The 13,414-nt window shown below is 41.8% G+C and overlaps 2 protein-coding genes and 1 long non-coding RNA gene across 3 annotated transcripts; 1 reads left to right on the forward strand and 2 right to left on the reverse strand.

Moving 5' to 3' along the window:
- Window positions 1-6,335, reverse strand: LOC139567648 (centriole, cilia and spindle-associated protein-like). The gene is made up of 4 exons (XM_071389038.1): window positions 6,145-6,335; window positions 4,983-5,389; window positions 3,681-4,042; window positions 1-3,221 (listed from the first exon to the last, which is right to left on the reverse strand). The coding sequence occupies exons 2-4, from the start codon at window positions 5,344-5,346 to the stop codon at window positions 3,042-3,044; spliced, it is 906 nt and encodes a 301-aa protein (XP_071245139.1). The 5' UTR covers window positions 5,347-5,389; window positions 6,145-6,335; the 3' UTR covers window positions 1-3,041.
- A 777-nt stretch (window positions 6,336-7,112) lies between these two features.
- LOC139567649 (actin, alpha skeletal muscle 2-like) lies at window positions 7,113-11,305 on the reverse strand. Its single transcript, XM_071389039.1, has 7 exons — window positions 11,063-11,305; window positions 9,316-9,455; window positions 8,677-9,001; window positions 8,402-8,563; window positions 8,078-8,269; window positions 7,796-7,977; window positions 7,113-7,650 (listed from the first exon to the last, which is right to left on the reverse strand). The coding sequence occupies exons 2-7, from the start codon at window positions 9,442-9,444 to the stop codon at window positions 7,507-7,509; spliced, it is 1,134 nt and encodes a 377-aa protein (XP_071245140.1). The 5' UTR covers window positions 9,445-9,455; window positions 11,063-11,305; the 3' UTR covers window positions 7,113-7,506.
- A 120-nt stretch (window positions 11,306-11,425) lies between these two features.
- On the forward strand, window positions 11,426-13,375 carry LOC139551211 (uncharacterized). The gene is made up of 2 exons (XR_011670221.1): window positions 11,426-11,585; window positions 12,910-13,375. It is a non-coding gene; the product is annotated as an uncharacterized lncRNA (long non-coding RNA).
- Window positions 13,376-13,414: the final 39 nt, after the last annotated feature.

Below are 13,414 nucleotides of genomic sequence, written 5' to 3' on the forward strand. Positions count from 1 at the left end.
TATGCAAATATGATTTTAATTCACAGCAATGTTTCAAAGTGGATGAAAATATATATCATTGTGCATGTTTTCAAATACAAATACAGTGATCAAAAATGTAAACATCTGTTGAAATAAAACTCAAACATGTACTATGGTATGATACACATATCACTTTTGGTCAAATAATATCTTATGCAAATCAAATCCACACATCAAAATAACTCAAAGCTTTGTTCAGAGAGCGCAAACAATTAATGTCCTATATAAAACAACCAGTTTAGTTTTGAATCAGTGTGTTCCAAACCCCTGAAACAGTACATCACACTTCCTCACATTGTAGTTACAGTAAGACTATAGACAAATCATTAGTGTCTCTTATTCCTTCCTGAGAGATGGTTCTTGAATGAACATATAGGAATGTTGTCGAGAACAATGAATACACAGACACTAGTCAAACCTGTCTGTGATATAAGCAGCCACTTCAGTTTTCATGACTTGGTCATAACCTGACATTAAATCCTATAACTTCTTATAAATAATGCAATGTTCAAGTAAAGAATGACTCGGTTGTTTTGCCAATCCATGATGACATAGGAGGGAAGTGTCACATGACCAGCAATGGATCTTTGACCACTCTGAATAAAGATGACCGTAAGATAATGCCAGTCTAATCTTCTTAACAGTGAGCTCTCTCTGCCCATACAACCACAACCAATCACACACACTAAAGACTCCCCTCTGGCAGACACAAGGGAATTCTCATCAGATTGCACACGCATTAGTCAATTAAAGCCACACCCATTTCAACACTCCAAAAAACTGCTGGTGTCCTACAATGTTCCCCGTGAGACGGTCTGGAAACGTCATTCCAACGTTCTCTCAAGGAACCATTCCTAAGCTAAGATAGAGGTGAAAGTGAATGATTTGGTGAAAGTGAAATGTAAAAGTATACATTATGAGTAAAACATTCTGCGTGATAGCAGTATGAATAAGCATTGTAAAAAAAAAAATAGGAAAAGTATGTAAACTGAGCATTATTCACAACCCACAACAACCAAGATTTCAAATACAACACTTAATTTCTGTCAAAATGGCTCTCCATTTAAATTACAGATACAGAACTTGGTACTGACATCACAATTCAGTATGAATAACCATCAAATAAGTCAACCTACGAAACCCTGTCAAAGACAATGGTGATGGTGAGTGACATACTCGAAAAAGCGTATTTGGTAATGTAGCACATAAGGGCATTTCTTTACCACATTACATTGCCATTTCATTCTGTCCACTACAATACTGAGGCGGTGAGTGTTTGTGATTGTAAAATATAAGACAACCCTAAATTAGAGGGCGAAGCTGCCAAGATGTGGCCTCATACGAACCATCCTGATCTCGCGAGCTCACATTCTATATCCTTGTAGCGAAACAGAATGTGAGCTCGCGAGATCAGGATGGTCTGTACGAGGCTAGCCAAGATGTAAAGAAGAAAAAACATACAGGTGTGAGCGCAATAACTATGTCATACAATGTCTAACAGTATCTTTCTCCAACTTTACAACAATTTCCATGGTACTGTTGATAAGAGCTTTAATGTAAATATTAATAAAACAATCCTCTGGAATGCATTCTAGATTTAGATAGAAATTTGCAACAAAATACAATAAAGCTAATGCAGGATATTAGCCCGCTAACAGTTTATTTCTCTGCAGCTCTATGCCACAACCCCTTGGCTATGGCTTTTAGTAGTTTGAAAATACTGTAATATCTAAAACAATAATTGTTTGGTCCTTTCATCTAACTCAGGGGTTTTCAACCTTGCTCCCGAGTGGCGCAGCGGTCTAAGGCACTGCATCTCAGTGTAAGAGGCGTCACTACAGTCCCTGGTTTGAATCCAGGCTGTATCACATCTGGGCCGTGATTGGGAGTCCCATAGGGCGGCGCACAATCGGCCCAGCGTCGTCCGGGTTTGGCGGGGTAGGCCGTCATTGTAAATAAGAATTTGTTCTTAACTGACTTGCCTAGTTAAATAAAACATTTAAATTCTTCCCCAGGAACCCCCACCCAGGTAAACCAGGGACCCCTATCATACGCTTGCTTTTTCCCCTGCATGTCTTGTCTTATCATGAGGTGAATGGCAAGGAGAATTAATCAACATTTTTAAATGAATAGATTTGGTAGATAGTTTTTCATTATTTTGACCTCCCCCCATTATAATTGGAAGAGGAAGTGTAAACTCTAACATAACCTATTAGCTAGAAAGGTAACTCCAAAATTTTTGGGGATGAATGTGTTCACAAAAATGAATGTCCAAGACAAGACAGCTTACCAGCGGGTGCTTTGTCAAAGCCTACACTATGTCAGATATTCCAGTGAGTGTAATTAGCTCCAATGAGTGTAATTAGCTCCAATGAGTATAATTAGCTCCAATGAGTGTAACTAGCTCTAATGAGTGTAACTTAATCAATATTAGGAATAGAGAAATAAAGTTACAAATAAAAATATTCTCCTATTTTCTACTGTAGCTTTTTGTATATATATTATTGCGGACCCCCTGCAGTACTCCCGGTTGAATACCCCTGATCTAACTTTTGGATTTTATGCAGCTGCCTTTGTGATATAGCCTGAAATGACATAAGCAACACAGAATGTCAAAAATGTCACCAAACTAAAGCGAAGTGTAAAGACCATCATCATGCTTGGAATGTCTAATAATATAGTACAAATCATACTCTGTGGTCAGCAGCATAAACATGTACAAACCAGTCCAATTTCTAGAAGCATAACTACATATCTTGCAATATTCTACTGTGATTGTGTCATCCCTTGTGGAAGAAAAGTGGCATATCGCCAACTCAGCGATCAACTTAACAAATCAACCATACCTTATGATTAGGGCCCTGAGTTCTTCCTAGTCGGGTTACGTGGCCTCAGGGCCCTAATTGGTGTCTAAACCAATCCAATAACTTTGTTCTGTTAACCAATCCTCAATAAGGAAACATGGTGTTAAAAATAGAATGGTCGACAGGTGGTGGTGGAATACCCATGATCCTTGTGCTCTACCTCAACCGGGCAGAGAAGCAGCGCATGTACTCGGTCATCCAACGGTCATCCACCACGGCCAACTCCGACCGCCGTATCTTCTCCAGGTCGGCGGAGCGTGCCCTCCTGCGGTCCACATTCCAACAGCGTTTATCCGACTCCCGTCTGGTCTGGACGCATGCGTCGGATGTGCGACTCTGTGGAGAGCGAGAGGTGCCCGGGAGGTTAGGGCAATGAGATAGGATAGGCGCTCCGCGCTCCGCGCTCACTTCCGAAATACATACCACTCTTCTATTATAGATAGTTTCTGGGGGGAGTGTTGGATGATGAGATACGTTTCTCTGGTATCCTTTCCATGAAGATGTGCCAAAAGACTCAAAATGCCCTCCTATCTATTATCCCTGAAATAACTCCATCTTATTTGCAGAATAGATGTTTGACGCACAGTAAGCCTGCATTACTTAAGCAACACAGTTTTCATCCAGTATTCCTATAATGTTAGCCTCTTTTGATCATTATAGTTTTAGTCTGGCCTAAGAAACCAACTGCAAGTCGGGTACTGAAATAACATCAAATGGAATGAATATCAAACATTTTCCTAACCTCACATATGCCCAGCCTCTCTCACACACACAGTCACACACACACACTCTTACCTCCTTTGTAGACCTCCTAGCAGATGACGCATGTCTCTCTGCCCAGTCGAGCCGGGACGAAGGTTGTCTGTTCTCCTTCTCTGTGGTGATGGCTGGGGGCTGGCTCTTTGCTCTGGAGGGCTTCCTGACAGGCGCAGGCTTGATGTCGTCACAGGAACAGTCCCTTTGACATGGTTCTGAGTGAGGGACACGATGGCGGTGGCGACGCTTAGGCTCAGTTTTCACCGGCTCCTCGTCTGATGACGCCTTGTCTGCTGGTCCTTCATCTGTTGACGTTTCAGCCGCTGGACCATTTTGTACTACTGACCCGTTAACTGTCCCCTCATCTGGTTCGTTTAGGCTCCCGTTCTCTATTACAGACTCTTTGAATGAGCAGAAATGTATGTAGTTTTATTATACACTATACTGAGAAAAAAGAAGAAACCCGCACACTGCTCTTGATAGTATCACTGCTTAGTATCACTACTCTTTAATAAGCTTAACGTATCGGCCTCACGGCCTTCGTCAGAGCTTTTATCAAAAGCGCTGACAAAATTCAAAAGGCACTCGCACATCTGAGCTATCTTTTTTGCAGGTGCATGGTAAAAGTTTAATAAAATGAGAAAAAAGAAGAAACCCGCATACTGTTCTTGATAGTATCACTGCTCTTTTGTCAAAAGCTCTGACGAAGGCTGTGAGGTCAATACATAAAGCTTATTAAAGAGCAGTGATACTATCAAGAACAGTGTGCGGGTTTCTTCTTTTTTCTCATTTTATTCAACTGTTACCTACAAAAAAGATAGCTCAAATGTGCGAGTACCTTTTGAATTTTGAATTATACACAATACCAAACATTAGGAACACCTTCCTAATATTTAGTTGCACCCCTTTTGCCCTCAGAACAGCCTCAAATCATCGGGGCATGGACTGTACATGGTGTCGAAAGCGTTCACAGGGATGCTGGCCCGTTCAAAGGCACTTAAATCTTTTGTCTTGCCCTTTCACCCTCTGAATGGCACACATACACAATCCATGGCTCAATTGTCTCAAGACTTAAAATCCTTCTTTAACCTGTCTTCATCTACACTGATTCAAGTGAATTGAACAAGTGACATCAATAAGGGATCCTACTGTAGCATTCACCTCATCTGGTCAGTATGTCATGGAAAGAGCAGGTGTTCCTAATGTTCTGTACACTCAGTGTATAGACCTAACAAATGAAGACCTTTTAACTTTATGTTTGTAGCTCAAAAGCATAGCCTTATTACAATAGGATCAACATGCAGGTGTATAAAAGTATTTGCAATAGTAGAAGATAGATACCTGTGGGTGGTAGTGCATCCAAGAGGGTAAACTCCTTGGCCTCCAATTCTGGTTCCCCATTCACAGAAGGAGGCTTCGGTTCCGGGCTCTCCCTTGATTCTGACTTCACTGGTGGTGTCAGAAGTTTGATGTCTAAAGGCGCGACTTTATTCCTCACCTTGGGGGTCGACCGCCCACTGGCGCTGGAGTCTGACCCGGTCGAGGTATCCCACCCCTCCCAGAACCACAGAGGTTTGTGAGCGTGCTCCATCACCCGCCTAGTCAACCTGTACTTCACTGAGTCCTCGTAACACTTGGAAAACGTCTCCCATTTCGGCTCTTTGAATTTCTTCATGTACTCCGTACGGATTTTCTTAGTCACCATGATTCCTGTTATTGCTTAGGTCCAATTTTGATTAGCTGACAAACTATGGAGGAGAGGAAAAAAGAGAAGTGTTATTACATACATAGCCCTACAATGCAACAGTAACTAGGCCTACGTTTCTATATTTGTTGTGGAATGTGTCATTGCAGGCTGCTGGTGACAGTCCCCCCACAGATCTAAAGCCTGTAGCAACCCAGAGCACCTGGGCCTTCTAGAATTACCTGTCGGCGCTTCCCTCCCTCGAATACAGTAACCCATGCCGTCTGATGGCTATCTATACGCTGTGCCCCATAACGCCCATCTGACGCTAGAAATATACACATACTCTATATGTAGTAAAGCATCGTTATTACAATGTTATTTATGCCTAGCATACTATAACAGAATAGATGGGGATAGGGTAGGCCCTATGTAGCCTAGTTTTATAGTTTATTAAGAGCATTTCCATTCATAAACCAGCCATGGCCTAAATTGTTTCCACGACAAAAATCCGTTTTGTGGTTAATCTGCTGTTTCTGTTGCCCAAATATGGCGCAGCCGAGCCTGCTATTTGATTGAGGCAGACATTGCTGACGCCAATACCGCCGTCTTTATCACAACACTGTGCACGGGTCTATCGCTACAGAAATGTTATTGTTAGTCCACATACCAAAAGTAATTTATTACATGTAAATACTTAAAGGCAATAGGGTGACGAAAACATGCACAGCTGGTGGCGTCGACGTTTTCTTCTACTTGCGCACTATAGTGGTTGTAAACACGACCAGAACAGGTTATTATCAGTGCGTGTAAGCTTACCCCTCACACGGACTTCATTATACAGAATTACAGAACATCATCATTTTCACTTCAAGTATTCCACCATTATAACAGTCTGTTGTTGCGCATATCTTGGCATTGAATCGTCGTCAGAATATAGCCCTCTCAACCCTGGCATTAAAGATGTTTCTCCATTAAAAGCTATAGGAAGTGCAATGCGCATGCCCAGAACTGCATGGTACTGGCGCGCGTCTCTTCCTATGATGTATTTTATTCTACAGCGTGTAATTGCTTCAACAAGTGTGTAATCTTTTTTTGTTGATAAACGAGTACACGTGGTAATGCGAATTCTGTAGGGGGGTTTTCAGCCTCAAAGGTATTTTTTTTCAGTTGTGAAATATCAAATGATTAGCTGGCTCATGTGATTTAAAATCAATGTCAGTATTGGTATTGTAGTCGAATGGACAAATTTGGTGACAAAGAAGATCTGCTGTGAGCAAGGGTTTGCTGTGACTACTCATTGGTGAAAGAATGCTATGTCATTGTTTAGTATGAATCAATAAAATATAGGCAAATGTTTGTTGAATAAATAGTTATGGAGAACAATTCGTATTTTAGGCACATTGATAATATTATTGTAAAATAGAGTTAATATCACAAAGGAGGTCTGCTCAGTGATTTATATCCTTATATCCATGACATTGTTTGTCTTGTCAGGGACATTTATAACAATTTACTTAACACTTGTTGGCCTACTTGAGCTCATTGTTTGTCCTTCCAGTTCCAGGTAGTCATATTGGCCCTTGTTCTTCAAAACATTGAAAGCCATCCAAATTGAAAGTGTCTCATAATGTTTAGGCTATTTATGTTGCTATGTGCCAAAAATGAATTAATCTTTGCCCTAATGGGTTTTTAATAGTTGCGCATCATAAAACGCACACCAAGGCCTATTTTAAGTGTTGGTTGTGTTGTAATGCACCTCAAAAAAACAAAATAACAGAAACACGTTTGAAAATAGATGGTTTTTATTTCCTATGTGGATCTCTTGATGGTTAGTAGTTGATAATGTTTGGCTCGAGTACAGATAGCACGTACATCTGAGCCATTATCGGGTAACCAGAGAAAACAACGTTGTGGTCACCCTCTGTCCCTCTTGCTTGTCCCCAAAACAGACTGTGCTCACCAAAAAATACCAAATGATGGACGATCAATAAATATCATTTATGTACATTTTACATTCACATGTTGGTATTTTTTCCTCACACGTCGTGATATTGACGTCATTCTCTCCGTTTGCTGAGCTTTCGCTGTTACAATGTAACAGTTGTATACAGTTGTCCCTTGATCGCAAGTCGGTGTGCAGTTGTTGCTTGGATCCTGAGCGAGATGTTGACAATGCATTTAGAAGCACTTGCGATGGACAATGCTGGGACCTGCCTCGTCGTATTCCTGCTTGGTGATCCACATTGCCTGGAAAGTGGACAGGGAAGCCAGGATAGAGCCACCGATCCAGACGGAGTATTTACGCTCAGGTGGGGCAATGATCTATGCCAAGTGAGAAAAGGAGTATTAGATACTGGGTACCATAGGTAGCACAGGTAACACAATGACAATGAAACAATTATGCAGACCTATGGCATCTCTTTTAACTATTTTACTGTGCGTAAGAGTATTGTGTATTTGTAATTACCTTGATCTTCATGGTGCTGGGGGCCAGGGCAGTGATCTCCTTCTGCATACGGTCAGCAATACCAGGGTACATCGTGGTACCGCCGGAAAGCACATTGTTGGCGTACAGGTCCTTACGGATGTCAATGTCGCACTTCATGATGCTGTTGTAGGCAGTCTCATGAATACCAGCGGACTCCATACCTGTGCAGGTATACAAAGATCAATATGAATATTCAACCACTCTTTAGGCCGAAGATTTTATGTTGGATTATATTATGGGCCTATAACGGTAAATACGCACCAATGAAGGAAGGCTGGAAGAGGGTCTCTGGGCAACGGAAACGCTCGTTACCGATGGTGATGACCTGACCGTCGGGAAGCTCGTAGCTCTTCTCCAGGGAGGAGGAGGAGGCGGCAGTGGCCATTTCATTCTCGAAGTCCAGGGCGACATAGCACAGCTTCTCCTTAATGTCACGCACGATCTCACGCTCGGCTGAAATGAGACATTTCCGTTAATGCGTTAAAGTATATCCCCGTGCGTCTGCGCTTTTGTGCGTAAAACGTTATAATACTTGAAATTGATCAAACAAGCATTTCTATGCAAAACCACAAAGTTCATGCTCACCGGTTGTGACGAAAGAGTAGCCACGCTCGGTCAGGATCTTCATGAGGTAGTCAGTCAGATCGCGACCAGCCAGATCCAGACGCATGATGGCGTGGGGGAGAGCGTAACCCTCATAGATGGGGACGTTGTGGGTCACACCATCACCGGAGTCCAGCACAATACCTAAACACAGAAAACACCACAATTCAGTAAAGCAGACAACCCAACCATCAACAACTTGAAATACAAATAACGAGTTGTGTGCGAAAAAAGGCGCGAGAGGGGAAAGTTCTTACCGGTGGTACGACCAGAAGCGTACAGGGACAGGACAGCCTGGATGGCCACATACATGGCGGGAACGTTGAAGGTCTCGAACATGATCTGTGTCATCTTCTCTCTGTTGGCCTTGGGGTTCAGGGGGGCCTCAGTGAGCAGGGTGGGGTGCTCCTCGGGGGCAACGCGCAGCTCGTTGTAGAAGGTGTGGTGCCAGATCTTCTCCATGTCGTCCCAGTTAGTGATGATACCATGCTCGATGGGGTACTTCAGGGTCAGGATACCCCTCTTGCTCTGAGCTTCATCTCCTACGTAGGAGTCCTTCTGACCCATACCCACCATCACACCCTGGAAGAGACAGAACAAGCCCATTGAGACACCGGCAAGGACATGGCGCACACGTCTAACAACTACACATTATCATCTAACGGTACACTACACCTTGGACACTAAAACGGCACGTCGCACCTAACACATTACACGTTAGCACTAGTAAACTATACCTAAATGCATTTTTTAAAACTTGAATTCGTATATATTTGCCAATATGCTTTTACGCATATCTTTGTATTTTGGATATCATAGTAGGCTATATCATGAGACAAGGTATGATGCCTTAATTCACATGACTAGCCATAGTTGGGAGTCGTGTTTTTACGTACCTGGTGACGAGGGCGACCGACAATGGATGGGAAGACAGCCCTGGGGGCGTCGTCACCGGCGAAGCCAGCCTTGACCAGGCCGGAGCCATTGTCGCACACAAGAGCGGTAGTCTCGTCGTCGTCACACATCTTGGTGGGTTCTGAGACAAGGTGCAAAAGGAACACACATTTATCATACAGTATACTGTAAGTAGCCTACTTACTGCAAGGTCTCTCACTGACATTACGCACCTACATTCTATGCGTAAAAACAACATTCTGTGTTCCCAAAGTGGGATCCACAATGTATTTTCTTAACCATTAGATCACAGGTGTCAAACTCATTCTACGGAGGGCCGAGTGTCTGTGGGTTTTCAATCCTCCCTTGTACTTGATTGATGAATCAATGCAACTAATTAGTAAATAACTCCCCTCACCTGGTTGTCTAGGTCTTAATTGAAAGGAAAAAACAAAACCTGCAGACACTAGGCCCTCCTACCTTAGATGCACTACATGAGCCTGGGATGCTCACAGGGATATTGGTATCCACAGTACTCCATCAATGATCAATTTTTCACTAAATTATTATTGTATTCACAAAAAAAATTGTATTCTCCAAAAATGTTGTTTGGAACATAAATGCAATATTTAAGCTTCATACTGCAGAATGATTTCACTACCCCATGGCAATGCACCTCAGAAGTCATAGTAAACCTGCTTGTATGCTATTTTATCGCAGTCTAAAGTAAGAGTTGTGTTCACGAGTATGACAAAAATAACGTTTTAGTGTTCTAATTACGTTGTTAACTAGTTTATAATAGCAATAAGGCACCTCGGGGGTGTGTGGTATATAGTCAATATACCACATCTAAGGGCTGTGTCCAGGCACTCCACGTTGCATTGTGCATAAGAACAGTCCTTAGCCGTGGTATATTGGCCATATACCACACCCTTCATGCCTTAAGGCTTAAATATGACACCGTAGTCTGACACGGTGGTCTCGGTAATTTTACCAAAGTGATCATGATAACGTTAGGCTACACATTACACATTGACCACAAACATTTCAAAAATCGTTTCACGGAGTAATTTTACATTACATATACGTTTTATATTAATAAGTATTTCAGATAATGCACATCATCTGGTTAAATAGATCGACAATCAATACACATATTGGGTAACCTATCATATAGGGTAGCTATAAGCATGTAATGCTGTCGTTCCAGGAACTTTTGATTCAATACAAAGTTGTGGATCTCTTTCTCTTCTTGCTCTCACCTGCTGACATAACAGGTTTTCCAATATCCAGTAGACCTATTCAATATTTTGTCTGACATTATCTTAATAAATCAAATGAACTACCAAAATATAATTATATATTTTTTTTTATCTCAAAGACCAATTATCATTTATCAATTAAATCAACATATTTTTTTACATAGACGCATTAGCCTATATTATGCAGGTAGACTAATGTATCAAATCAAATTAATTTTAATCCTATCTCTTCTATTATTATAATAATCATTTGACAGAGGTGAAATCTGTTTAGTTTACGATAGTAGGCTAAAAGTTAAACTGAGCCGATGATTGGCTGCCAAGTTTCACTGACTGTCACAATACTGTGTAGATTATCTTTGATTTGTTTAATTCCTTATTCAGAGTCCACGATGTAATGTCCCAGAGAGAGAAAAAAAATCCACTCCTCGTATTGAACCCCTCGTGCAGCAGCGTGGTGTAATATTCCACGGACCGGTTCACTTACCTGGTTTTCTTTTAGAAGCTCAGTTACAGAACTTTACCACTTCTGGTTCCAGCTAAGGACTGATAGCAACCGCCGTCAACCTTATATACCCGACGCCATCCACCTTTTTTCGTCTCCCGACAACCATTAGGAATGTCCATCTATTCCACAGGAATTCTCCCGACCCCTTCATCCATATTTGGTTCTTGGGACGGGTGCGCACTGGACACTCCCGTAGACGAGCGCTAAAGAGCTCAGGGTCGCACTTCGTAATGCGCAGGACGGTCCATATATGGAGAGGTAGTCCCGAATCCAAACTGTAGCGCTCGGCCCGTGTATGGAGAGCCGAGGGGTGTAATCCGTCGGACTCCTGCATGGCATTTTGAACACAGGCGCGCTTCGACGCAGGACTACACACGTCCATATTCCTCGTTCTATGACAGCATGCAATGCCAGATCATTCATTGATGCAAGGATATTGATTGTGGCTTTATTTTTTTAATCTCTTTGCAAATGACGTGCTTTCCGAGCGCACCTCGTCAAGGTAGCCCATGTTCTATTCATGTAATTTTATTGGTTTATGTTGATTCCTTTACTGCTAGAGCAGGTGCGAATTTATAATGGCTGTTTAATGGAACACTACAAATTATTATACAGTGAATCTCCGTGTATTTTACCCGGTTCTTTGTCAGATGCATGTTATTTTAATTGATAAGAACATGTTAAGTATAGCATTTTTGGGGGCGGAAATTGTCTCTCAAATGGTCTTTCAAATATGTGTTTACGTGTAGCTGTTAGTCTAGTAATATTTTTTGAACAAAAGTTTGAAAACACATTGAAAATTAAAAATTAAAATCCCTCTCAAACTTTTCACAAGGGTAATGATTTAACATTGACTTTATTCTGCAGAATCAACAACAGCAAATAGAGAGGGGGGAAGTTGTGTCAAGTTTGAGATGGGGGCGTTTGTGGTAGCTGGTCACTTGTAACTTCCGCATTTACTACAGTGGCCATGGTCTAGTTTCTCTGAACAGGGGGTAGCTCTGAACATGGGGGGTAGGTGAAAGCAGATAGGACCCTAGCCATGCAGTCGAACAGCTGCAGCCAGCCACCAAGGCATGGACAATTCCTTTTTTGTAGCCCCAGCGTTTAAAAAAAGCATCTTTATAAACTGATATGTTTGTCCAACTGCTAACTCATCACTGCCAAGGTATCCAACTAAACATACTTGTGGAAAGGTATTTTAGTACAAGAAAACTAAATGTTTAAAATGGCATTATCCAACTTCCATTGGTCCCTATAATTTATTTTAGCTTTCATAGGCATCTTATTGATGGGATAGCCTACTTCATATACCAATATTAACATTTTGTATATTTGTCATTTAACGGACGCTCTTATCCAGAGCGCATACATTTTTGTACTGGTCTCCCGTGGGAATCAAACCCACAACCCTGGCGTTGCAAGCGCCATGCGGGACCAATACTCAGGCTCGTAAATGTAATCTCCATACCAACCGTACACAACACCACCATCCATGGAGGCATTCTACAAGCCAGACAGGAAGTCCTGTAATAAAATATTCCAAACCTAGAGCTCCCACACAAACAATCTGTCAAAGATCAGTGAACGTTTCTACTAAGTAGTGTCAGCATCCATATGACAACTACTCAAAATAGTCAATCAAGACGATTGATAAGGTTTGAAAGAGTATGCTTAGAAGCCTATCAAAAGCACACTTTCTCTGAGGGAGTTCTTTCAATCCCCCCATATAGGGCTACTGAACTTTCAATCCCCCTCCCCCATAACGGCAGTGGTGGTCATTTATTGTGTATGTCCCTAATTTAACCTCTATTTTCTATTTTTAGGACAAGAGACAGAGGCCATCTGCTTCTGCCATCAGTGAAAGTGGATCAGTTGCAGACCCCTCGAAGGGTTGGAGGGAGACACTTGAGTCAGACCCCGCTATTTAAACAAGAACCCAATACATTTGGCAATGTAGGCTACAGCACCCAATGGCTTGCTGCAGAAATCCAATAGCCTATTATGGCATGTTAGTCAATGAGTGTGGCTTGTTGTGGAGTTGGACGTTGTGTAAATTTTGAGTGGCTAGTATAGGTATATTTTCCACGAGGTGTGTACTGTTTCATCTATCTGGTCCTAGCCTAACGGCTCCAGTTGAACCTATGACATTTACTCTCCTGACTTTTACTCAAGCAATTATCACAGGAGATATAGGTGTATTGGAGATTCAGGATGTGTAACTACATATGTTGCTTTTTCCCAGGTTATGGAGGTAAGGAAATAAAACAATATATTTTGTTTTTCAAAAACTTAAAAGGAGTCTTGTGAATGCCAAAATCAAGAGAATAG

The sequence above is a fragment of the Salvelinus alpinus genome, chromosome 2 (assembly GCF_045679555.1).
Source record: "Salvelinus alpinus chromosome 2, SLU_Salpinus.1, whole genome shotgun sequence".
Taxonomy (NCBI): Eukaryota; Metazoa; Chordata; class Actinopteri; order Salmoniformes; family Salmonidae; genus Salvelinus; species Salvelinus alpinus.

Excerpts from the sequence above, each read along its gene's own strand:
- LOC139567648 (XM_071389038.1), bottom strand. The coding sequence starts at position 5,346 with ATGGTGACTAAGAAAATCCGTACGGAGTACATGAAGAAATTCAAAGAG. Across the intron at positions 4,043-4,982 it reads GGATGCACTACCACCCACAG|AGTCTGTAATAGAGAACGGG; the intron begins GTATCTATCTTC and ends GCTCATTCAAAG. Across the intron at positions 3,222-3,680 it reads CTAGGAGGTCTACAAAGGAG|AGTCGCACATCCGACGCATG; the intron begins GTAAGAGTGTGT and ends CGCTCTCCACAG.
- LOC139567649 (XM_071389039.1), bottom strand. The coding sequence starts at position 9,444 with ATGTGTGACGACGACGAGACTACCGCTCTTGTGTGCGACAATGGCTCC. Across the intron at positions 8,564-8,676 it reads CGCTTCTGGTCGTACCACCG|GTATTGTGCTGGACTCCGGT; the intron begins GTAAGAACTTTC and ends TTCTGTGTTTAG. Across the intron at positions 8,270-8,401 it reads CTACTCTTTCGTCACAACCG|CCGAGCGTGAGATCGTGCGT; the intron begins GTGAGCATGAAC and ends GTCTCATTTCAG.